The sequence below is a fragment of the Sminthopsis crassicaudata genome, chromosome 2 (assembly GCF_048593235.1).
Source record: "Sminthopsis crassicaudata isolate SCR6 chromosome 2, ASM4859323v1, whole genome shotgun sequence".
In the NCBI taxonomy this organism is placed as follows: Eukaryota; Metazoa; Chordata; class Mammalia; order Dasyuromorphia; family Dasyuridae; genus Sminthopsis; species Sminthopsis crassicaudata.
Window position 1 is genome coordinate 658,292,068 of NC_133618.1, and position 23,870 is coordinate 658,315,937.

A 23,870-nucleotide genomic window follows, 5' to 3' on the forward strand; every position below is an offset into this window, starting at 1 on the left:
TAGGAATTCCTTATAGAAATAAGAATTTAATTTAAAATTTAAAATTTAATTTTTAAATTTAAAAGAAGAAAAAGGCTTGTTGATTTGCTCAAATCATATGGTGATTCTGAGATTGGATTCAGACCAAGAAGCTAAAGGGGACTTAGGCCATCTTCATTGTTCTGGGGTAGGGTGGAGGGTATGCCCCATTCGCTCTACTGGTTGGCCCTGGATTTAAAAGGGCCTGATAATGTCACCCCAGGCTGGGGAATAGCTCTTCTTACCTTTACTGTCAGGATAAAGCCGTGGCTATAAAGAGGGTTTTCCCGGTCCAGCACGCCATTCAGGGTTAGTGCCCCACTGATGTAGTCCAGGGCAAAGATACTGTTGGTGTTACCTGGAAAAAAAACCAAATAATATCAGCAAAAACATACTGAACTCAGGTCGATGAGGAGTTGTGGACAAGGAAGCGATTTCTGCTGCTCATTTGGCCAGGGAAAAACTTATTTCTTACAAAAAATAATGTAGTTAAGTTACTCTCCTGAACTACAACCTTTAGTGGCTCCCTAATGCTTTTACCATTAAATTTAGCTAAGTCTGCTTGACTTCTAGGCCCTCTATAATTGAGTCCCATCTTGCCTATAAACTTCATTTCTCTCTCCCAACTTGTCCCTTCTAGTCTTTAAAGTCTCACTTGACAGATCACACAGAACTTTGTTGTTCTTCTCTTTGCTCATACAAGTCACAGAATCACATAATATACAAAAGGACCAAATATTTCCCAACTGTACCTGACCAAGAATCTCCTTAATTAATCAATCAATCAATCAATCAATTAATTAACTTATTTATTCACTTATTTATCCATTCATTCATTCATCCATCTATTTATTTATTTCCCAGCTCATCTATCTATCTATTTATTTATTTATTTATCTATCTATCTATTTATTTATTTATCTATTTATTTATTTATTTATTTATTTATTTAATCTAAGCAATTGGAGTTAAGTAACTTGCCCAGAGTCACACAGCTAGCAAGTTTTAAGTATCTGAGGATGGATTTGAACTCAGGTTCTCCCGACTTCAGAGCTGGTGCTCTATCTATTATGCCATTTAACTGTCCCAAGAATCTTCTTTAGGATCTCCAGAGGTCTCTATTAAAAGGACTATCTCCTGAGATAGTCCAATGAACACCTTTAATAACCGAGAAAATTTTCTTTAGATCAAGCCTAAATTTGCTTCTTTGAAAATTCCACCCATGGTTCCAAGCCCACTCTCTTCAGACCTGGCAGGACATATTGATCTTTCTTCTAAGTGGCTACTCCTTAGACAGAGATCTAAGTTAAAGGGTCATGGAGAGAACCAGGATCAAAGGAAGCCCTTCTGCTCTCCTGTAAGGGGACTCATGAGGATGCTCAGGACTATCCTCCAATAATCTCAAAGTCAGGGACAGCCTCAAGGAACTCTGGCCTGGAAGCCTTCTGTGACCAGGGAAAGAAATGGAAAGAAAGGCTTCCCACAGTGGATAACTTCATCCAGGTACTCTGCTGCTGAGGATGAGGCATCTGAGATAGAATATATATGAGAAGCTGGGTGGAACATCAGCTGAATGCTCCAAGTAGGGGAATCTGGAGTGTCTTCTAGTCAAGACCTTAAGAAGTCTCCCCCCAAATCCAATAATCCCCCCCAAAATCATCAAAACCTTGTGCCATATCTTCTCTTTTGGGTGACTCCAATACCCCAAAGACCCAAATTAATTAATTGTCTTAGGGGGCAGGCCCAAGCATGACTCCCTGCCTATGAGGTGGAGATTTAGTGATAAAATTGCACAACAGGATACCAGCTGAACAAACAAGGCCCTTTCCCCTGCTTCCAGGGCCCCTGGGAGGGAGATTTACTGGTGTAATCAATATTTGCAGAACTGGTTGGAGACTTTGCTTTAACACAGCTTAGACTCAGACCTTATTCTTGACCTTCTAGGCTGAGGAAGGGGCACTGCTCTGACAGGAGCCTCCATCTTAAAGACACACAGCCCCAGGTTTCCCTCAGCTCTCCCCACATGCCCACATCATCCCCTCTGGATGTCTCCGCCAACATCCACAGCCCTACTCATACACCTGCCCCCAGATACTTCCCCATACCCACTCCTTTGCATCCTGTATCTATCCTTCACATACGACAGTAGAATTGGAATAATTCACCTGCCCTCCAGTCACAGCCACAATCATTGTCCAATAGAAAGGGACTAACTTCCTGGACGTTGCATCACACCCACTGGGCTGTCATCTACAGATTCTATCACCACTAATGAACTGGCATGAATAATACCCTAGTGGCTCTGGGAGGCAACAGAGCAGACCCAATGCCCCACACCAAGAAGGAGAAGAAATCCCCTGAAAGAAGACTAACAAATATGGCTCAACTTGGGGATGCTTTGGCACTCTGACTTTTCTCTGATTCCTCCTCAGATTGGGAAGAACCATAGTGTTTGACATGTAATATCGACTTAAATGTTTATGATATTGAATCACATTGAAGGATGGAACCTCTCACTTGAGGGTGGAAATTCTTACTGGGAATGATCATATAGCAAGTCTTATTTATCCTGCACTAAGGTATTTTTGATTCCTTAAGGAAGGGGAGAGAGAGAGGATGGAATTGTGCTAAGTCCCTCCAAGTCATCTCTTTCACGTCACTAATAGACTCCAAAATCCCCACCTTCTCCATGAAGCCTTCTCAGAATGTCAAGAGCAGAAGTGACAGATATCCTTGGAGAGGGAGGTGCTTAGTCTCTTAACTAACTTTCCACCCTGAAATACGCTCAACCCTTAACATGAATGTAATAACATAAAACTTCCATCAATGAGTCACTTAATCAATAAACATTTATTAGTCATCTATTATGTGCCAGGAACTGTGCGAGGCACTGGAGAGATATAGATAAAAGGAGACAGTCCCCTGCCTCAAAGTGTTTATATTCTTGGGGAAGACAAGCACTGGTTGTGTGTAGGGCCCAGGAGAAAGCTTTCTGCCCAGCCTACTTTGTGTATTTGGCCATTTTAAAAATCATGTTTGAATGCCTTTGCCTGCTCACCTTCGTGATGTGTCTGAAACAGTGGGCAGGGGTCTGAGACTAATTTGCTGTGTACCATGTCTAGCTTAAAGTGTCTGAAAAAGATGATGTATAATCTCAGGGCTAGACAAGAAGGGGGAGAGAAATAAAAACAAAACACCATCCTTAGTAGATGAAGATGATGCTATCTACCCAATAATGATAGGGACTTTTGATTTTTCCATTAATGGGATGAGCTGCCATCAAACTATCCCCAAGTCTCCACCTGGTCTGATAAAGAAAACATATTTGCAGGTATGGCAGGAAAAAACATGAAGCAGGAGATCTGGGTTCCAGTCCTATGACTGACACTATCTGTGGACAAACTGCTTCCTCCTTCTGTCCTTCAATTTTTTCATCTGTAAAATTAATGGGTTAGAATAGATGATTTCTATGGTGCATTTTAGATCTGATATTCTATGATTCTGTATATGCAAGCAACATGGTATAGCTGTGGGACACAACAAAGAAAGGAAGAAAAAAATTAGGAGAAACAGAGGAAAAGAGGGAGAGAGAAAGGAAGGAAGGAAGAAAGAAAAGAAGGAAGGAAGGATAAAGGAAGAAATATGGAAGGGAGGGAGAGTGGGTGGGAGAAAGAAAGGAAGAAGGAAAGAAAGAAGGAAGGCAAGAAGAAAGGAAAAAGAAGGAAGAGAAGAAAGAAGGAAAGGAAGAAAGGAAGAGAGGAAGGAAGAAAGGAAAAGAGGGATAGAAAGAAGAAGGAAAGAAAGAAGGAAAAAAGAAGAAAGGAAAAAAGAAAAGAAGTAAAGGAAGAAAGGGAGAGAGGGAGGGAGGAAGGAAGAAAAAAGGGAGGGAAGGAAGGAGAAAAAGAAAGAAAAAAAAGAAAGGAGGTAGGGAGGGAAGAAGGAAGGAAGGAGGGAGAGAAAGAAGGAAGGAAAAAGAATGGAAGGGAAAAAGAAAGGAAGAAGGAAGGAAAAAGAAGGAAGGAAAGAAATAAAGAAGGAAAGGAAAAAAGGGAGGGAAGGAGGATGAAAGACAGGAAATGAAGGAAAGAGAAGAAGGAAAGAAAGAAAGAAGAAAAGAGAAAGGAAAAAAGAAAAAAAAGAATGGATGGAAGAGAGACAGAAGAGAAGGATGGTAGGAAAGAAACAAATGTTTATTAAACATTTACTATTTTTTAGGCACTGTACTAAGTGCTGGAGACAGAAAGATCTTCCCTTCCTCAAAGAGGGAGGAGACAACATTCAAAAAATTATGCACAAAATGCACATTTCATCCTCACAACAACCCTATGATTTGGCTACAATTAACCTCATTTTACGCTTGAGAACATTGAGGCTGACACAGAGTATCTTGTCCAGGGTCACTGTCTGAGGCTGGATTTGAATTCAGGTCTTACTGACTCCAAACCTGCTGCTCTTTCCACTGCACCTCCTTGCTGAAATGTTGGAACTGCAGCCAGAGAACCTGGGTTTCAATCACTTACTTTGCCACCTAATAGATATGTGACCTTGCGGAGGGCACAATTTCTATGGCCCCTACTTTCCTCTGCTTAAAATAAAAAGGTTGGATAGTGTGACTTCTAAGCTCTCTTGCAGGTCTAGCTCTCTGGTCATATTAGCTATGAATCATATTCAGCACCTTGGCCAGAGAGCTCGAGTGAGATTACAGCCTCCTCTGCTGGGGTAAGCAGCCCTCTAGAGACTGAAGAGATCGGATAGCTTGATAGATCGAAGCCCCCTGCCTCAATGCCTGGGAGTTCTGTCTCGAGGGGCAGCTGGCCCTATAGCAATCCAAGTTGGCTTTTATTTCTAACCTGGAAAGTGACACCATTGATACGCCCAAGCCCTGGCCTAAGGCATTCTTTCCCCAAATCCCATGGGGGTAGGTACTGGAAGTGTCAGCAGGTCCCCCTGCTTTTGCTGCCTCTCACCTGCTCAGCCTCCACTCTTGAGCAGAAGGGAAGCTTCCCTTTTGGATACTTGATGCTCTGGTGGGGTGGTTCATAGCTGGGAAGGAAGATGCTTTGCTGAATTAAGAATGGGGAATAGTCTTTGAAAATTCAATTCCAACTCCAAGGATTCTGGAAAATCATGACTAAGCATGTAGGCAAGGAGGATCTAGATGCTTCTTTTTGGGAAGGGGAGGTTTTCTCTTCTCAGGACTGCAAGAGGCCTGAGCCTTTAGGTTCCTTGAGGTAGGCAAGACAATTAGGAAGATAGTTATAAGTGGGTATATGTGAGTGGCAGAGGATAAAGACAGAGAGAGAGAGAGAGAGAGAGAGAGAGAGAGAGAGAGAGAGAGAGAGAGAGAGAGAGAGAGAGAGAGAGAGAGAAAATATAACCTTAATCACTGAAATATGAGAAAGAAAAAGTCTCTCCATTTGAAACTTGAAAGAGCCAAGTTCTGAATGAATAAAAAAAATTCTACTTTAAACAGTGGAGATTAAACCAATGAGGCTTATTTTTACAGCTCGAGGGAGTGTAGGTTGGAAATATAAACTGTTTGGAAGGGTTTAGATAAATTCCTAAATAGTATTGAAGTTTAAAGTGATGGCAGATAGTGTAAGAGGAATGTCCTGTAGGCAGCAGGAGATATAGAATTGGAGGCTGGGTGAAAATGAATGCGGCTGGGGCCAGGGCCATGGATTTGACAGTCACTGGCACAGAGTGGAGAGGGGAAATCATGAGGCAGCATCTGTTTACTCATGGGGCCAAGGTCAGAGCCTGTTTTCCACATTTCATGCACAAATAGAGTGATGCGAAGAGAAAGAGAAGGCAGAGAAGGAACAGTCCGAGGAGCAGGTGGATCTACTGGAGTCAGGGAAAATGGAAAATGGCTTTGGTGCAGGACAAAGAACTTTGAATGTGGAATTAGAAGATATGGTTAAAATCCTGAGCCCTGTTGATTACAAGCTGTGATCTTGAATGAGTCCCTGAATCCCAGGTTCCTTATCTGAAAAACAGAGATGATAAATAAAAGCAATTCATGCCTAATGGTGTTGTGCTTTAGAAACTGTAATGTTATGACTTAGTATTATAACTAAAATTGTGCTATGTCATAAAAAAACAAGAAAAGGAAAGAAATAAGCATTTATTAAGTACCTACTATGTTCCAGACATTGTGGTGAGCACTTACAAAGTCTCATTTGATCATCACTACAACTCTAGGAGTTAGGGACTAATATATTATCTCTCCCTTATTTTATAGTTGGAAATTGAGGCAGACAGAAGTTAAGTGACTTGCCCAGGTAAGTGTCTGAAGCTAGATTTAAATTCAATATTTCCTGAGTCCAAGTCTGTGATGTTCTGTCCACTGCACCATTTAGCTGCCTCTAGAGAAAAGAAATTTTTTTTTGAGAAGGGGGTGGTTAGTCACATCAAATATTTGAAGGGAAGACAAGGTAAACTGAGGCTGAGAAAAGACTGTGGGATTTGGCAAGGAGTTATGGAGAGCAGTTTTAGAAGAGTGTTTGAGGAGAGAAATTACTTTATCAAGCAAAACGTGGGATTTAGCAGACAGGGGAAAAAAACCTTATTTTGGTGTTTGGAGGGACAGGAGATTGACATTTATTAGCTATTTGACCCTGGCCAAATCATGTCACTTCTCTGAGATGAGGTTCTCTTCTCTATAAAACGGTGCTAGTAAAGCCTGTAGTGTTTATTTTACTGATTTTTGTGAGCTTTGAATGGATGATGTATGCTAAATGCTTTGTAAACTTCAAAAATGATATACTATTCACAGTGATGATGACCCTCCTCATTGGAAGACTGGTGACTAGGAAGTAAAGACTGTGAATGTTGTCCACTTAGGGACAGAGTTTAGCAATGAAGTCCTAAGAGAGTTAAAGGAGGCCCAGGATTGAGCAAATTGGAGGGTTTTTTGTTGTCTGTTAGTTTCTAGGGCTTAGCACTTGCCAGGTACCTAGTAGATGCTTAATAAATTTTTATTGAATGGAATGGGTTTGTTTATTTGAAGATGGGGGAGACTTAAGTGTACCTAGAGGGAGGGAAGGGATTCAAAATGTTCTGGGGAGGAAAAGAATCATGGTACCAGGGACAGTAAATTCTATTGAGTAGAATTCTGGGTCTGGACCAAGGACCTGGGATGGAATTCTGTTTTTGTCATGTGTTAACTGTGTGAATATTGGTGAGTCCCTCAGTTTCTGGTGCTCAGTTCATTTATTTGTTTGTGTTTTAATCTGGAAAATGAGAGGTGATTATTTTTCTAGGTCCAGATCTATGAGTCCAAGTAAGAGGGCAAGTTTTCTTAGGAATTATCAGGGTGAGCTCTAGAGAAGAGATGGAGAGAAAAGGGAAATCTCTTCCTTCTGACACAGGCTGGAAGATGAGGGGAGGGCAGAGAAACAAGGGGGAGCACTTTTCTGAGGCCCCACCATGACTTTCCCACTCCTTCCACTTTCAGAGATGTACTTGGCCTGTCACTGGGCCTTTCCACCATCCCTCCCCCTCCCATCGCCATGAAAATCTCTTCTCCATTCCTTGTTCTCTTGTTATCTCCCTGTCAGCTTCTTGACCCAGTGAAGAGGTCTGGCTTGGTTTAAAAGCAGTTTAGTGAGTGGTTGACAGTGCGTGTGGCAACACGGGCTGATGGCTTTCAATTGGTTTGTCTGCTCTACTGGGCTAACAGCAATTCCTCTCCCTCTCTTCTCCCCCTCCCTCTGCTTTGGAGAGGAGCCAGTTTCAAGGGCTCCCTCGCTCTTGGTCTCTCCTTGAGAGTGGAGGGAGATCTGGGCTCTCCTTGGGCCCTTGGAGTTTGGGCACATGGGCTGCATGGGCAAGATCAGGGCTGGAAGAGGAGAAGGGTTTCCTAATAGCAATATTCGGAGAAGGTCAATCTAGTAAAAGGTCCCACTTATCTCTATTTCCTTCTTTCTTTTCTTCTCTGCAAAATTTTGGAATTATCCTCCAGAGCCGACACATTTTATTTACTGTGTGTCCAACTCTGTGCTTGAAGCTGGAAGGAATAACAGCAAAATCAGAGGCTTTTAGATGATATTTCCTTATCTTGTGGACAGACCTGGCCCCACTCTGACTGGCATAGGAGCTTTGACCTGCCCTGTTTTCTGGGCTCCTCAGATACCCTGTTCCCAAGCTTGCACCATATTAAAATCTCACTTAGTAGGGAATCTAAGCTGATTCCCTCAGAATAGGAATTACAGGTGTTCACCATGACATAGGATTTTGAGCAGGAAGAAGCCTTAGAGAGCACATGATTCAACACATGTCATTCGCCCCCAGCAGAATGTGAGTTCTTTGAAGGTAGAAATGTTTTGTTTTGATTTGTTTTGTTTTGTTTTTTTTTGTTCTATAATCCTACCACTATGACTGTTACATAGTAGATGCTTGATAAAAAGCTTATTGACTGGTTCCAGAGCACAGAAGTATGGGTGGAGGTCAATGGAGTGACTGATTTCAGCTTGACCTAGGGAGCAGTCGTGTTGCAATAATAGTTCTCTGAAACCTTGAAAAATAGTTTTCAGATAGCCTGAAAAATTTAGTGTGTTTTTTTCCATCCTGAAGGCCTCCAAACAAAGACTGGACAACCACATGTCATGGCTATTGGAGGTGGAAATTTTAATTCAGGTTTGAAATGGATTAAATGGCCTGGAAGGTCCTTCTTAACTCTTACATTCTATGATTTTCTGTGGCTATTTTAAACCTTGAAGCTCTTGGTCCCCAATATCTATGGATCTGAAAGGGTTAAGATCACTTTCCAAAGGGCCATGGATTCTCCTCTCTGCCAAACTCAATCCCATTAAACACTCCCCCACCCGAATCCTTCCAGGCATTTTTACCTGGCTCAATTGCAGACCCAACACCACCCAGCACGGGCCTATAATTTAGCTTGCCATATAATTCCGTCAATGTATAATTAAATCTGGAAGCCTGTTTGAGATATGGGCTCAATGCAAGATGCCTTATAAATTAAAGATTGTTATTTAGCTGCCCACTGACAAAAGGACCAGCTACAGAGGCTGTCCACAGCCTGTGCTGGAGTCAATAACTCCATGAGAAACATATGGCGCATGGAGGCTTGGGTTACAGCCACACTCTCGGTTTGAGCTGGAGATGGAGGTTGAGGATTTCACTGACTTTTCTCTCTCCCTCAAGCTCTCTGAGTGTGGCTGGAAAGGAGTTTCCGCCCTCCAAATCCACCAAAACAAACAGAAACCCGGCTCTAAAGGACTGTGGTGAGGAGAGGGTGAAATGTTTTGTTTTTAGAGTGAGAACAGTCCTGGTTCAAATGCTGTCTGGTGCACTTAGTAGGTTCATTTCTGGCCAAGTGACAACTTTTTCTGAGTTTTAATTTCCTCTGCTATAAAATGGACATCAGTTCACTCTCTGCCTCATAGGATAATAGTGAGGGCCAAATAAGTGTTTCATGAGCATGGAGGACACCAGGCTGTCTAAGGAGGAACAGCCCCTTTCAGGAAGAAAATGGAGCAAATGCTGAACAGCAGTGGGGTCGGTCTTGAGAGTTGACCCTGAACTTCCAGGCTAGACTGGATAGAAAGATCCAGGTGCTAAAAAGCACAATCAAAACCTAAATAAACACAAATATAAACAAAGTGAAAACAGAATAACATGATCTGCTTCCCAGCTGAAGGAAGAGGCTGTTCTAATAGAGCTTATTTGTGAACTATAATTATTTGCTTATTTAAGTTAAAGGAATCCTCCTCTAATTATAATTGCTATAATTATGTAATATTATTGCTTTATATGACTATACTTATATGTTAATTATCGTTTCCTTCCTACCTCTCCTCCAGATAAAACCTTTTGGATTTCCACAAATATTTGTGAGGTACACGGTCTTATGTTTCCTGGTCTGAGGCTAGCCTTCCTCAGCGTTTTCCTGAAATGAGCATTCTTACCGAGCACAGCAGGGCTACAGTTAAGCTAACAAATGATTATCTTTCATAACAGAACTACTAACAGGCCTGCTCAGCTAATTTGTTAATAACTGACCCCAGTTTACAGGATGCTATTAGCCCAAGTGACCAGATATGACAAAAGCTGTTAGGTTGTGATTACTTGGGCTCGGAGGATGACCTTGGAGACTTCATGACAACTAGACATACAGTCAGCCCGGGGTCAGCTGGAATTCTCATCCCCAAACAATAACGGTGGCGCATGTTTTGGTCATTATTATTATCTATTGTAGAAATGAGAATGCCCCAGTTTATATGATGTGACCCTGAGAGTCTTGCCTTCTAAACAGATATGAGTATACTGGTGCTCGATTGCCTTCACAAACGGCTCTTTCTTTGGGTCTTGGCACTGGGACCCCGGGCACACCCTGGGCACATGCTGGGCCTGGGGCCCAAGGGCCGAGAGTGACCGAAGAGACAAGCCGCATGTCAGGGAAGGATCAGTGGGAGGCAGGAAATGCCAGGGGTGAGCCACGGCTGTAAGTTTGCACAGCACACACACACAATAAAATACACCCCCACACTCACCACACTCACCCACACAGAGACACCTTTCTTTTGTTCTATTTTTCCCTGATGAGGAGACAATCATTGCAGACTGGGGGCATCAGGGAAGATGGCAAAGGTGACTCGGACCCTGGGATTTTGCTTGTCGGAGAGGAAGGATGGGGAGACCCTGTTGGAGGAGGAAGTGAAATGGCAACGATCTCAGAGGTTCTGGGACCTCACAAGTTGTCCGTCCCACCTCCCTCATTTTAGAGATGGAGAGAGATAGAAATGTTATGGAAGCCGCTCAAACTCAAGGAGGTGGTGACTGGCAGTGGAGACTCAAATCTAGTGCGTCTGGTCACAAATCCAGAGATTCATTGGCAAAGTTAAAGAAAAGATTGCCTATATAAACTGATCACCTTAAACTTACATCTTATTATTATTATTATTATTTTGGCAACACAATTGGAGTTAAGGAACTTGCCAGGGTCACACAGTTCAGAAGTGTTAAGAGTCTGAGGATGGATTTGAATTCCTCCTGACTCAGGCCAGTGTTCTCTCCAATGTGCCGTCCAGCTGCCCCTGTACCTTATTTTAATTTTTGAGAGAAAGTCTAGTGTTGACAAGGAGTGCATGGCTCAAGTCAGAAAATCTGAGTTCTATTAGTTGTATAACATGGGGGAAATCACTTAATTCTTGAGCCTCAGCTTTCTCATCTGTAAAATGGGGATCATAACAAGCACTGGCTGAGTTTGCTTATGTGGTGGTTATGGGAAAGCAAGGATGGCGACAGATACAGGGGATACTTAATGCATGAAGAGCATCCCTGGCTAAGTCATTTCATTGCTATGAGAATTTCCTAATCTGTGAGATGAGGGGGATGGACCTGGTGATCTCTGAGGTCCCTTCAAGCTTGAAATCTATGATCTATTATGAACAGAACTCTCTGTAGCTCACATTTCACTAGAGGAAAAAGAGCAGTGGTCCTGGCTTCATCCCTGAATGACTCTGAATGTCATTTAACCTCTGCCTGCCTCAGTTTCTTCACTTGTAAAATGAGGATAATAATAGCATCTGCTTTCCAGGGATCTTTGAAGATCAAATGAGATACTATATCAGCACGGTGCCTGGTATCTAGTAGGTAATAAATAAATACTTATACCCTTTCTCTTAAATTTGTTCTTATTTTATTAGATTTTGGGAGCTCTATTAGATTTCTTTCACCTCCATCCCTACCCAGTTGAATTAAGGAAGAGAAGTTTGTGGGCACAGAAGCTAAGTCCCCTGGCAAACTGGGGACCTGGACCCATTATAATGATAGTAAAATGGCATGTGGATTAGTGCTGGGGAACCAACCCCTTCCTGTCTGGCCTTTGGTAGGGTGGACACTAGTGTACAGAAGAAGGAAGAATTCCTGCCTCGCTACCTTGGGACGTGTGCGGACCCACCTAATTGCCTTTGTTTTAACACAGTTGATCTTCCTCCCCCGCCCTGATCCCAGCAGTTTCCCAGGGGATGATCAGGTGGAGGACTGGGGCAGAGCAAGCCCCTACTAAGAAACAGAGGATTTCTGGGGAAGGGAATGGTCCAAACCTGAACACAGGGAAATCCCAAAGCCATAGGCTCTGCTTTCCTTTTCATGACAACCTGGACTGATCAGAGCCTGATTCCCTTTAGTTTTGGCCCATTTTCTCTAAGAATCAGGGTCTGGGAATGGACTGGGGTTTGATCTAAGGATGGGGAGGGCTGGGATTCACTCAGGAAGCTGTTCCGATGTACAGCATCCCCCTCCTACTGCTCAGCCCTGTGCCCACCATAATTCACCAGAATCTTGGCACTCTGGAGAAGCTGGGTGATCACAGTGATTTACGTGCACTGATAAAGTCATCTCAGACCTCTCATAAGCATCATTTCATTTTTGATGATCTAAAAGGCCTTGTCTTTCGGGGGAGAGGCAGAGAGGGTGGGGGGAGAGGGCAGACATTTAAGAAAACAAAGGGGACAATGTTCCAGTACTCAAGGAGAGGAGTTGGGGCGGGGGCTGCACAGGGAGTCGTCCATCTCCCAGCTGTCCATAAACTGACAAGGGGTCTACTCTGCCAAGGTCTGTGGGAATAGAGAATAGCATGGGGGGAAGGGTGACAGAACCACAGATGCCCCTTATGGCAAACTGCCAACTCTACTGATTGAGAGAAACTTGAATACAGAAGATATAAAATATGTATATGTTATGTGTATAATCTATTATGTATTATAATAGTAATTCTCTATTGGTATGCTAGATAGATAAAAGGATGGATGAATGGAGAGATGGATGGATGGATGGATGGATAGAATAGACAGACAGATGGATAAATGCATGAATAGATAGATAAATAGAAAGATAGACAAGATAGACAAGATAGATAGATAGATAGAAGGACAGATAGATAGATACAATAAACAGGCAGATGCATAGATGGATGGATGAATAGCTAGCTAGCTAGAAAAATGGTTAGACAATGGATGGATAGACAGACAGAAAGATGATAGATAAAAGAATTATGATCTCAAGGCACATTCCATTGAGTTGGTGGTACAGTGGATGGAGCTTTGATATTTGGAATCAAGGAGACCTGAATTCAAATCCAGCCTCAAATCCTTATTAGTGATGTAACTCCTAATGAGTCATTTCCCTTCTGTCTGTCCTATCCATATAAAATATGGATAATAATGGCATCACCTTCCAAAGGTTGTTGTGAGGATCAATAAGAGAACTAGCGACTTCCCTTGATTCCCAATATTCTACTTCCTTGAGCAGATTTTCTCTACTTTCCCTCCCTCTACTTTCTCAGCCTCTAGTTCTTTGGAAATGCTGATGCTGGCTGTTCTTTGCTTCTCCGGTGCCAGTCTCCTTAGTGGCTTGTGCCAGCCACTCCCGCCTCTACCCTGACCTGAAGAAGTACAGCGGATGACTTTCACAAACTGTGGAAGGGGAGCCCATCACACACACCTTGTGCCGGGTAATTTATGAATCAAATTGTGCTCCGTCAGGGCTCCTCAGCTCAGAAATAGATGTGGTCAGACGAGGTTCAGGGAGTCAGCCACAGACACAGTTATCATCATAGAAGTAGTCCATCAGTGCCTAAACCATGACACCGCTCTTCACCTTGAGTGTGTCACCCCCAGCCTCCCGGAGCACCCCTTGCAAAGAACTGATCCTAGGCAGGGTGGGTCTAAGCCACCAGTCAAACCACAGAGTGAGCTCCATAGAGAGGGGCAGCCTTTTCTACTATCCAGTCAGTACCACCAAACATTTAGCTCACACTTATTAAAATCTTCTTCTTCTTCTTCTTCTTCTTCTTCTTCTTCTTCTTCTTCTTCTTCTTCTTCTTCTTCTTCTTCTTCTTCTTCTTCTTCTTCTTCTTCTTCTTCTTCTTCTTCTTCTTCTTCTTCTTCTTCTTCTTTCTCCTCCTCCTCTTCCTCCTTCTTTTCCTCCTCATCCTCTTTCTTTTTCTTCTTTTTTGAGTCTAGGTTTCCCTATTCCCAGAGAACTGTATCTGCTCTCTGTAGTTACTTTAGGAATATCTTAGGGTAAGATTTCCATGCTGTCTAAATTAGGCTAGATTTAGTTTAAGTTTTCCTGTTCCTAGAGAACTAAATGAGATAACTGTGGTTCAATTAGAGATATCTCAGGGAAAGATTTCCATGCTCTCTAAATTAGTCTGGCTTTAGTCTAAATTGATTCCTGGAGAACTATATATGCTATCTGTGATTCTATTAGGGATATCTCAGAGTAATATTTCCATGCTCTCTAAATTAAGCTATGTTTAGTCTCAAATTAATCTAGGTTTCCCTTTTCCCAGAGAAGTCTATGGGATATCTGTGGTTCTAGTAGGGATATCTCAGAGTAATATTTCCATACTCTCTAATTTAGTATAGATTTAGCTTAAGTTTTTCTATTCCTAGAACTATATGGGATAACTGTGGTTCTATTAGAGATATTTCAGAGTAACATTTCCATGCTCTCTAAATTTAGTCTAGGTTTTCCTATAGAGCTCCCCATAAGGTTAGAAATAAGATGGCCCTTCACAGCCCTGACCCCACTGCTGACTGGCCAGGTAGCCCTTACTAGACTCTTTCTTTGCCTGGGTCCATTCACCTTGGGCAGCCCATTGGCCTTGCTCCTGGGGACTCATCCTATTGGCATTGGAACTTAGTGTCCATACTCCCTCTCCCAATACTGTCTGACATCTTGTCCAGTTTCCTATAGCAGAGAGAGATTAAGCGATGTGCCCGGAGTCACACAATCAGTTACGTAAGAAGTGGGACCTGACCGTGGCTCATCCAGACTCTGAGACCAGATCTCTCTCCATGTGATGCTTCCTGGGATACAGTAGGCATTTAATTGATACTTATTGATGGATGGTTCATATAGTGCTGAGAAAGGTTCACAAGCATTCCCATTGGACACATGAGAAGCATAGGCTCACAAAATGGAAGCTGACTTGTTCAGAGTGATACAGGTAGGAAGCAAGGTCGCAAGTCCAGATTCTCTGAGTGCTTTTCCGAGTGCCTGGAAACACTGGTTATTAGATTTGGCTGTGTGACTCAAGTCCTACTCTGTGCTGGGTTATCTCTGCCCCTACCTCTTCCCTCCCTCCCATCTCTGCTCCCTTGCCCATTCCCAAATGCAAAATCAAATTATAGAGAAGGGGACTGACTCATCCGAGGATCTGGAGGAACATATCTCTGCAGAAACAGGACTTGGGTTTGTTCTGGGCCCTCAAGAACTGTTGTCGAGAGTTGGCCCCTGTCCGACTCCTCTCCCGGGCCGAGCAGGATGGATTGGGACGATGGCTGGAGTACGGCCCATAGGACAATATACCAGCTGTTGCAGGCCCTCCCCCAGCTTTCCCTTCTTCTCTCAGCCTCGTGATGACATACAGCTTTAATTAGGATAGGCTGGGGAGTCAATCTGGGGAAAGGATCCTAGTTGTTCTCTAGAAGCTTTGGCAGGGTTCATGCAGATTGTCACCTCTCTCACTTGGCTCTCACCGTGCATGTGTCTCCCTAGACCTAAAGATGGAAAGTGCCTGAGAGGTCATTCCATTCAGTCCTCACATTGGACAAGAAAGTGAAGCTGGAGAGGGCCAGTGTCTTGGCTGGATGTGTGGCAACGAATGGAAGAATCACCTTAGAGAGTCAGTTCTCTGGAGGCAGGGGGCTGCCTGTCCTAGCCTACTATAGGACCAGGTTCATTCTGGAAGCTTGCTAGCACCCCCTCCACTGGGTAACCCTTCTCAGGCTGGCATCTTGGGGTCTAACAGCTTCCCTCCATTTTGGGGAAGGGGCCCTTCCTAGGGCCTTGCTCCATTCCAGGGTGCAGACGGGTAAGGGTGTCAGCAGTTGTGATGGAGGAGAAGCTCAGCCTTCAGCCAACAGGTGAGCTTGGGCTCCAGGCCTCTGGGGAAGGGAGCATGAAGAATGAGAGATGCCAGGAATCAGCAGGGGAGGAGAGATGGGCCGGAATAAGAATGGGTCCCCACTGGAAGGGGGGGCCTTGGAAGCTGCCTTAAGGGAGAAGGGAAGGAGAACAACAGCTGGGCCAGAAAATGAGACTGAAATCCTTTTCAGGCCGCCTTCCAAGAGAAGCATCCCCTCTTCCAGATGTGTGCTCGAGAGGCTCAGGGCCTTGACCCTTTGGTTAAATGCCTCCTAATAAAATGACAGTCCTCTTCTTGCTGGAGGAATGTTTATGCCCTCGTTACTGAATGTACGAAGCTATGTCTGCTGTTTAATTATCATGATGTGGGCACAGTGGTCCTGAAGAGGTGTGATGGGTTAAACAGGATACAGGGGATAGATATTCCTGTCAACCTTGGAAACTCCTGCCTGCTTTTAAAATTAGCCTTCAAGGGCCACTTCATATATTTTTCAGCACTGTGGGCAGCAGCCAGGGGCACCATCCACCTCCCAATCTCCTTTGTCTATTAAGTAGCCTTGGACTGACATGTTGTACGACCTGGAACTTCAACCCCCTCCTCCCTTCCTGGACCCCATCCCTACCCACATCTCCTGCCCAGGCCCAAGTCCAACTTTCCTCTAAAGTCTAGTGGCTCCCTTATGCAGGCTGCTCTGACTCAGCAAAGAGATTCTGCTCTCTGTCGGGGGGGAGTCCAAATTGTCTACAAATTCCAACACCCTGAAGCCCTTCAGTATTATGGTCAGCCCTTACCTACTCCAGAAGTGCAGGGGGCAACCTCATCAGACCTCTCCCTTCCCTCCCCCCAACTTAAGGCAGGTACAGAATTATAAAAAACTGGGCCAATTTGGGTCCTGGTCTGAGGGTTCATGCACTTAACACAGTTGGGCTTTTAGCAATTAGAAACTCAATCTCTACCAGTAGACCTCCTGACCAGATAGATTGGGCAAGATGCCAGAGCCCTGGGGGCAGGTAGTACCTCTGCCCCTTGCTGTCCACCCAATTTGGCAAAGGATGTGGGGACCCATGGGAACAAGGATCTGGGGTCTTGTTAAGGGAGTTTTTCTTCCATCCATTGTTTGTCTGACTGCTAGAAATCAAGAAAATAATAATAATAGTCATTGCTATTATTTATTATTAACATCATTATATCTAATATTTACATTCTTTTGTCAGGCACTGTTTTAAGCATTTTATAAATATGATAATACTAGGAAGAGCAATGAGACAATAATAATCATTATTCTCTTGATTTCTATCAAACAACGAGCATTTATCAAGGTCTTACTGTGTACCAGTATTGTAGCCCCATTTCATTCATCTATAGATTCCAGGAGAGGGCCCAGCCACAAATTAGGATCTGTTTTGACTTGTTATGGTAACACAGGGATCGTTTTAATGCCAGAATTCAACCCTGCCTCTGATAATAATTAGTTGTGTGACTATGGGGAAGTTACATGACCAATATCAACCTCATTTTTTTCCATTTATAAAAGTTGGATGACCATACCAGCAGTCTCTCTCAAACGAGGATTGTTAGGGAGGTTCAAATGAGACACATGCCAGTGCTTTGTAAACTATATATTTAAGTGATTACTATTAATTCTAAATTATAATTATTATTATCCAGCTCAAGAATTTTTATCGAGGACAACACTGAGGTTTTAAAAAACCCACTCCCTTGGACAGAATCAGCTACACCCAGAAAAGGAACACTGGGAAATGAGTGTAAACTGTGAGCATTTTTTTTGTTTTTGTTTTTCTTCCCAGATTATTTTTACCTTCTGAATACAATTCTTCCTTTGCAACAACAACAACAAAATTCAGTTCTGCACATATATATTGTACCTAGGATATAATATAAGATATTTAATATGTATGGGAATGCCTGCCATCTAGGGGAGGGGGTGCAGGGAAGGAGGGAAAAATTCGGAACAGAAGGGAGTACAAGGGATAATGTTGTAAAAAAAATTACCTATGAATATGTACTGTCAAAAATGTTATAATTATAAAATTAATAAAAAAAAGAATAGAGCCTATTAAAAAAAACCTACTCCCTGAGACTTACATGAACTGATGCTGAGTGACATGAGCAGAACTAGGAGATCATTATATATGGCAACAGGAAGATTATACGGAGATCAATTCTGATGGACGCGGCTCTCTTCAACAATGAGATGATTCAAGCCAGTTTGAATGGTTTTGTGACAAAGAGAGTCAGTGCAGAGAGAGGACTATGGGAACTGAGTGTGGATCATTCTCACTCTTTCTGTTGTTGTTTGCTTGCATTTTGTTTTCTTTCTCATTTTTTCCCTTTTTGAGCTGATTTTTCTTGTGCAGCAAGATAAATGTGGAAATATGTATAGAAGAATTGCACTTGTTTAATATATATTGGATTACTTGCTGTCTAGAGAAGGGGGTGGGAGGAAGGGAGGGAAAATTTTGGAACAAGATTTTATAAGGGTGAATGTTGAAATTTATCCATGTATATATTTTAGAAATAAAAAGCTTTCATTTTTAAAAAAAGAAAAACTCCCTCTCTGCATCCAGGTAAGGAAGGCAAAGCAGGGACCAACCAGGTCAGAATTCAGGCAGTGCCAAGGGCAACTGGCCCCCACCCTTGGTCTCTTCCCTCCCTGTGACTTTGTTCCCTCCACCCTGACCCCAATTTTGCTGCTGGTTCCAGCCCCTGCCCAATGGATATCAATCTCCCTTAGCCTGGAGAACTCCCCTAAATGAAAAGTCTTATCTAAGAGAGGCCTGTTATATAACAAGTCACTCGCTTTGCCTGGGAAATGAAAGATGATGAGGCAGAGTCCCCGGGACAGAGGCTATCTCCATAAATCCGCCAAAATGGGTGACGTGGATTACTTTGCAGGATTAATTATCTGTCCTTCAAACAAAGCCTTAACCTCAGCGGCTGAGTATGGCCAATTTGCCAAAGGAACTCTGGTTGGCAGAGAGAAGGGCTGCTGGGCATGAGGAGAAACAGGGTGGGTTTCCTGGCCAAAGAAACTTCCTAAAATGTCACCCACGGAATCTCCAAGTTGGGAGAGATGTCAGGACGCCAGCTACTCGAACCCCTGCCTGAACAAAAACCCTTCTACAAGTGATCATTCAGGTACCCAGTGATATCTGAATGTCCTGAAATTCCTGAAACAGAGCAGTCCATCTTTGAATGGCAATCAGTCATCAGTGCAGTTCTTCCTGCATCGAGCTTAAATTCCCTCTCTGAAACATCTCCACTCTGTTCCCAGTTCAGTCTAATATCTTTTCTCATCAATAGTCCTAACATGTTTGAGCACTCCCACTTCCTCATTCCAAGCCTTCTCTTCTTCAGATTAAGCATTCCCTGTTTCTTTAACTGATCTTCACGACCTTGAGCTCTTTAGCATCCTGTTTGCCCTTCTCTGGATGCTTTTCAGCTAATCAATGTCCATTCTAAACATGGAGCCTAGAAAGGAACCCAAGACTCCAAATGTATTTCAATGAAGGCAGAGGAGAGGAAAACACTGACTTCTCTAATCATATCTCTGTTAATGCTGCTTGAGACTGCTTTAGTGTTCTCAAATACAGTGTGCCATTCTTTGTTGGCTCAAATGTAGTTTATAATTTGCTCAAATCACCAGATATTTTTCAGATGAACCATTTTCAAAGCTATATTTCCTGCATTTTATATTTGTGAAGTTGATTTTTTGAGCCTACACAGGAGACTTTACATTTATTCATATTCCATTTCATGGAACAGGAAGAGATTTTAGGGATCATACAGCCTGATGTGTGAGGTTCCAAATGGTTAAGTGGTACCTAAAGCCATGAGGGTCTTCCTCTCCCAGAATGATATTTTTTGATTAAATAAAAGAAGCCATTCTTTGCCTCAATTCTTTCTTTGTCTTAATCACTGAATGGGTGATGCCTTAGTCAAACTAAGACCTGTTTAAAGATCTTAACTTAAAAAAGCCAAGATTCTCCCATTGCATCTAGGATTTATGTCTGGCTCTGGAGGAGACAGTGAGGCTGCTGATTTTGCACAACTCTCACTTAAATCCATCTCACTTATATATTATGGTGTCACCTCCCTGATGTAATTGTCTTCTTCAAGAAAGAAGGATAAAGAAGGAAGAAAGAAAAGAAGAAGAAGAAGAAGAAGAAGAAGAAGAAGAAGAAGAAGAAGAAGAAGAAGAAGAAGAAGAAGAAGAAGAAGAAGAAGAAAGAGGAGGAGGAGGAGGAGGAGGAGGAGGAGGAAGAGGAGGAAGAGGAGGAGGAGGAGGAGGAGGAGGAGGAGGAGGAAGAGGAGGAGGAGGAGGAGGAGGAGGAGGAGGAAGAGGAGGAGGAGGAAGAGGAGGAGGAAAAAGAGAGAGGAGGAGGAGGAGGAGAAGCAGCATTAAATGGAAGAGCTGGGATTTGAACACAGGGCTCCCAATTCCAAATCTGTTTCCATGTCATTATGCTCCTTTCCAAGTCAACACACCAACTTTATGGAAACTAAAGGGATCCAAAGTCATAATCAGAGTTGGGCAAGGTTAATCATTGCAGACTTCCTGACTTTCTGTGGCTACAATGAGAAGAAGAAGAATGTGGGTTGATAGAGAAGAACATATTCTTTGTAAAATAATCACTGTTTTATCATTATGTATTTCACTTGCCCTTTTTCAGAGAGGAGTTCCTGCTACTTTTAGAGGTACAGATTGGACAATGAATGCAAAATAACATTGTGCCTCAAACTGCTGGGGGCTTAAGATAATAACTCTTTATACAGGACTTAAAGGTTTTCCCAAAATTTCACATATATGATCACATAAGATCACAAGGTAAGGTGTTTTGGATATTATTATCCCAATTTTACAGATGAGGAAATTTGAGACAGGCAGAAGTTAATGATTATATGGTTGAGTAAGTGTCAGAGGTAGGATTTGTACCCATTTATTACTGATTCCAAATCTAACACTTTAAATATTAGCCCCATACTACCCTTATTCATCTCTCTGGAGGCACTCAAAATATACTTCAACCTTCAAAGGATAACTGATAGAATGGCGATACCCTCACATTCTGAATACCTGCAAAAGACAAAATGTTATCTTTTAATTCCCTGGACAATATTCTACGCACTCCTAAATTCTCTGAGACTGTGGGAACTTCCCAGAATTTCTTGGATGAGAATAACTATAAAAGTACAAGTCTGATTCAGAGGGAAGAAGTAAGGGAGTGTTGGAAAGTTAGGGAGTTTATTTCAGGTTTTTCCATTCCTCCTCCTCCTTTGGACAGCATCTAAATCACTGGTCTCCAGACATGGCTATAAAGTGGCTCATCTTGGGGAAGGGAAACAGACTGTGCTCCATAGGAGATTTTCTTGTAATAAGGCAACATTTACAGAAATGCTTTTCTCTCTGAAGTTCAGGTATTCCAGATGCTAAGGATGGATGGGGGAATGGTTGGGGGGGGTGCATAAAAGGTCTCTATTCCAGTCTGAGTCTCTTTTAATTATAAATTCAAACAAATCCTTTCATTCACTACCACCCTTTGAAGTAGAGAAAGAGCTTAGGATCGACCTTGTGGCATTTCACCCCCTGGAGAGTGAGTGACCCATCCCATTTTACAGAAAGGAACCAAAGGCAGGAAAGCACAACCATCATCCGAGGCACCTGGGTCTCTTCTAAAGAAGACAAAAGCCTTTGCGTATTCTATCTGGCTGTTAAAAAGGGCACAAAACACTCCCAATTCTAGGAGGTCAGTTATGGAATTACCATTCTAGGATGGAATCTAAAAAATCAGAGAACAAGAATTGTGAGGGTCTCTAAAGGTCATCTGCCCAGTGTATTGTTAACAAGCTCCATCTACTTCTTCTAAGTCTTTCTCCCTCTTTTTACCTTCTTGCACCCACTGAAACCTGGCTTTCTTCTAAAGATATCACATGGTTCACTGCTCTCTGAAGACCAGTACTGGCTGTTCCTCTTTTCCTCCTTTCCCCTTTCCCCTTCCCCCCATACATAGATAGGGCCAGGAAGAGGAAATGGGATGTTTCTTCCAGTCTGTTTTTTCCCAGACCTTCCCTGGGCAATCTCCAAACTGCTGTCATTTGACAAATTCCTTCATCAATGAGAACCTTCCTTTCCTGCTCAACCCCTGCTTTCCTACCTAGTGACTTCAGTACTTGCATTAATGAACCTTCTCAAAATCCTAATCTCCTAGTTTATTAATGTGTATAACACCCATAACTCGTGACTTAATTCTATCTTTGCCACTCACAAGTTAAGGGTCCATGACACAAAAATGGCGATGGGCCCCTGGTCTTTCAGGCAGTTCAAGGAACACAGATTCTCTGCTTCCCTGATTCAGTTAATCACACATTTGGGAGGATATTTACTGGGTCCCCTACTCATCAATAAGGTTCTTTCTCTTTTAATTTGTATCTCTCTACTACACCATTTTAAATCTTACCTTCCTGCCTTTGTTTATGCTTTTATCTTTTTCCCCTGTTAACTACCCTCTCCCATCTTTTCTTCAAAGTGAACCAAGTTGTAAGTGTAAGAAAACCTTATATTGATATGTTTAAATTTACAGAGTGCTATGTGATATGTTGTACATGAAATGTAATAGTAATAAGACAAAGCGCATATACAGCATTTCAAGGTTTTCAAAGTACTTTACAAGATCTCATTTTATCCTCACAACAACTTTCAGATGTAGGGGTTATTATTATCCCATTTTATAGAGGATGAACCTGAGGCAGACAGAGTTCAATGATTTGTCCAGGATCTAAGTTTAAAAGTGGTATGAGGCTGGATTTGAACTTGAGTCTTTTCCTGACTTCAGGGGCAGGTAGGTGGTACAATGACCAGAGCACCAGGACTGGAATCTGAAGATCTGATTTCAAATGTGGCTTCAGACATTTACTAGCTGTGTGACCCTGGCCAAGTCATTTCACCCTGTTTGCCTCAGTTTCCTCATCTGTAAAATGAGCTGGAAAAAAAATGGCAAACCACTTCAGTATCTTTGCTAAGAAAATCACAAATGGGCTTATGAAGAGTCAGAACAAGTGAAATGACTAAACCACAACTTCCTTATTCCAGGCCCAGTGCTCTACCCACTGTACCATATAGGCAATGAATTTCCCATCACTGGAGGTTTTCAAGTCACGTTAAATGACTGTTCGGTATTGTGACGGTTTTGACAGAGAATTGGGTAGATTATCTCTGAGCTCCCTTCTAACTGTGAGTCACTAGTATGGGAGTAGTGAAAAAATACTGGATTTGAAGTCAAAAGAAGTAAGGTCTAACCCAGGCTCTGGTACTTGTTACCTGGGAGATTTTAGACAAATTGTTCTCTTCCCTAATCTCAGTTTCTTCATCTAGAGAATGAAAAGGTTGGACCAGATGATCTCTAACATTCTCTTGAATAGTTCCAAGACTCTATGATTTATCCTCAAGAAATGGATGGAGGATGTAAGCATAAGCCACTTTTCCCATTTTACAGATGAGGAAGTCTACCACAGCTGTTTATCCTCCACCCAGAATCCCTGACTTCCTCTAGCTCTCTCCAGCTGCCCAGTTTGGAACTGATATGTTGCTGTCTGGGGGATTTACTGAACAATGAATTTGGTCTAGAGCTGAACAGGATGAAGAATAGGCTGGATTGTCTTTAGGAAATTCTGCAGTACTTTTTATGACTTCAAGTTTTTAATCTGGAAAAAAGGATCATCTTCAAAATCAGAACATAATCCTGGTGATACTGTTTGGCTGTGAGTCATGAGATACCAGACCAAAGAATTATAGCTATGGGTTCCCCAAAGAGTAAGGGGGGGGAGGAAGGTGGGTGGCAGAACACCGAATATGCTTCCAATGAATTGTTATGTTCAGTAATGTCCGACTCTTCATGACCCCATTTGACATTTTCTTAGTAAAACTATT

At 42.6% G+C, this 23,870-nt stretch overlaps 1 protein-coding gene across 1 annotated transcript in view; it reads right to left on the reverse strand.

Annotated features, from left to right (window-relative positions):
* The window catches only part of CDH23 (cadherin related 23), a gene marked incomplete in the record, with an annotated part of 580,971 nt that overhangs the window by 241,739 nt on the left and 315,362 nt on the right, over positions 1–23,870 (reverse strand). Inside the window, 1 exon segment of the mRNA XM_074284882.1 lies at positions 264–376. Within this exon segment, the coding sequence (XP_074140983.1) occupies positions 264–376 (113 nt within the window).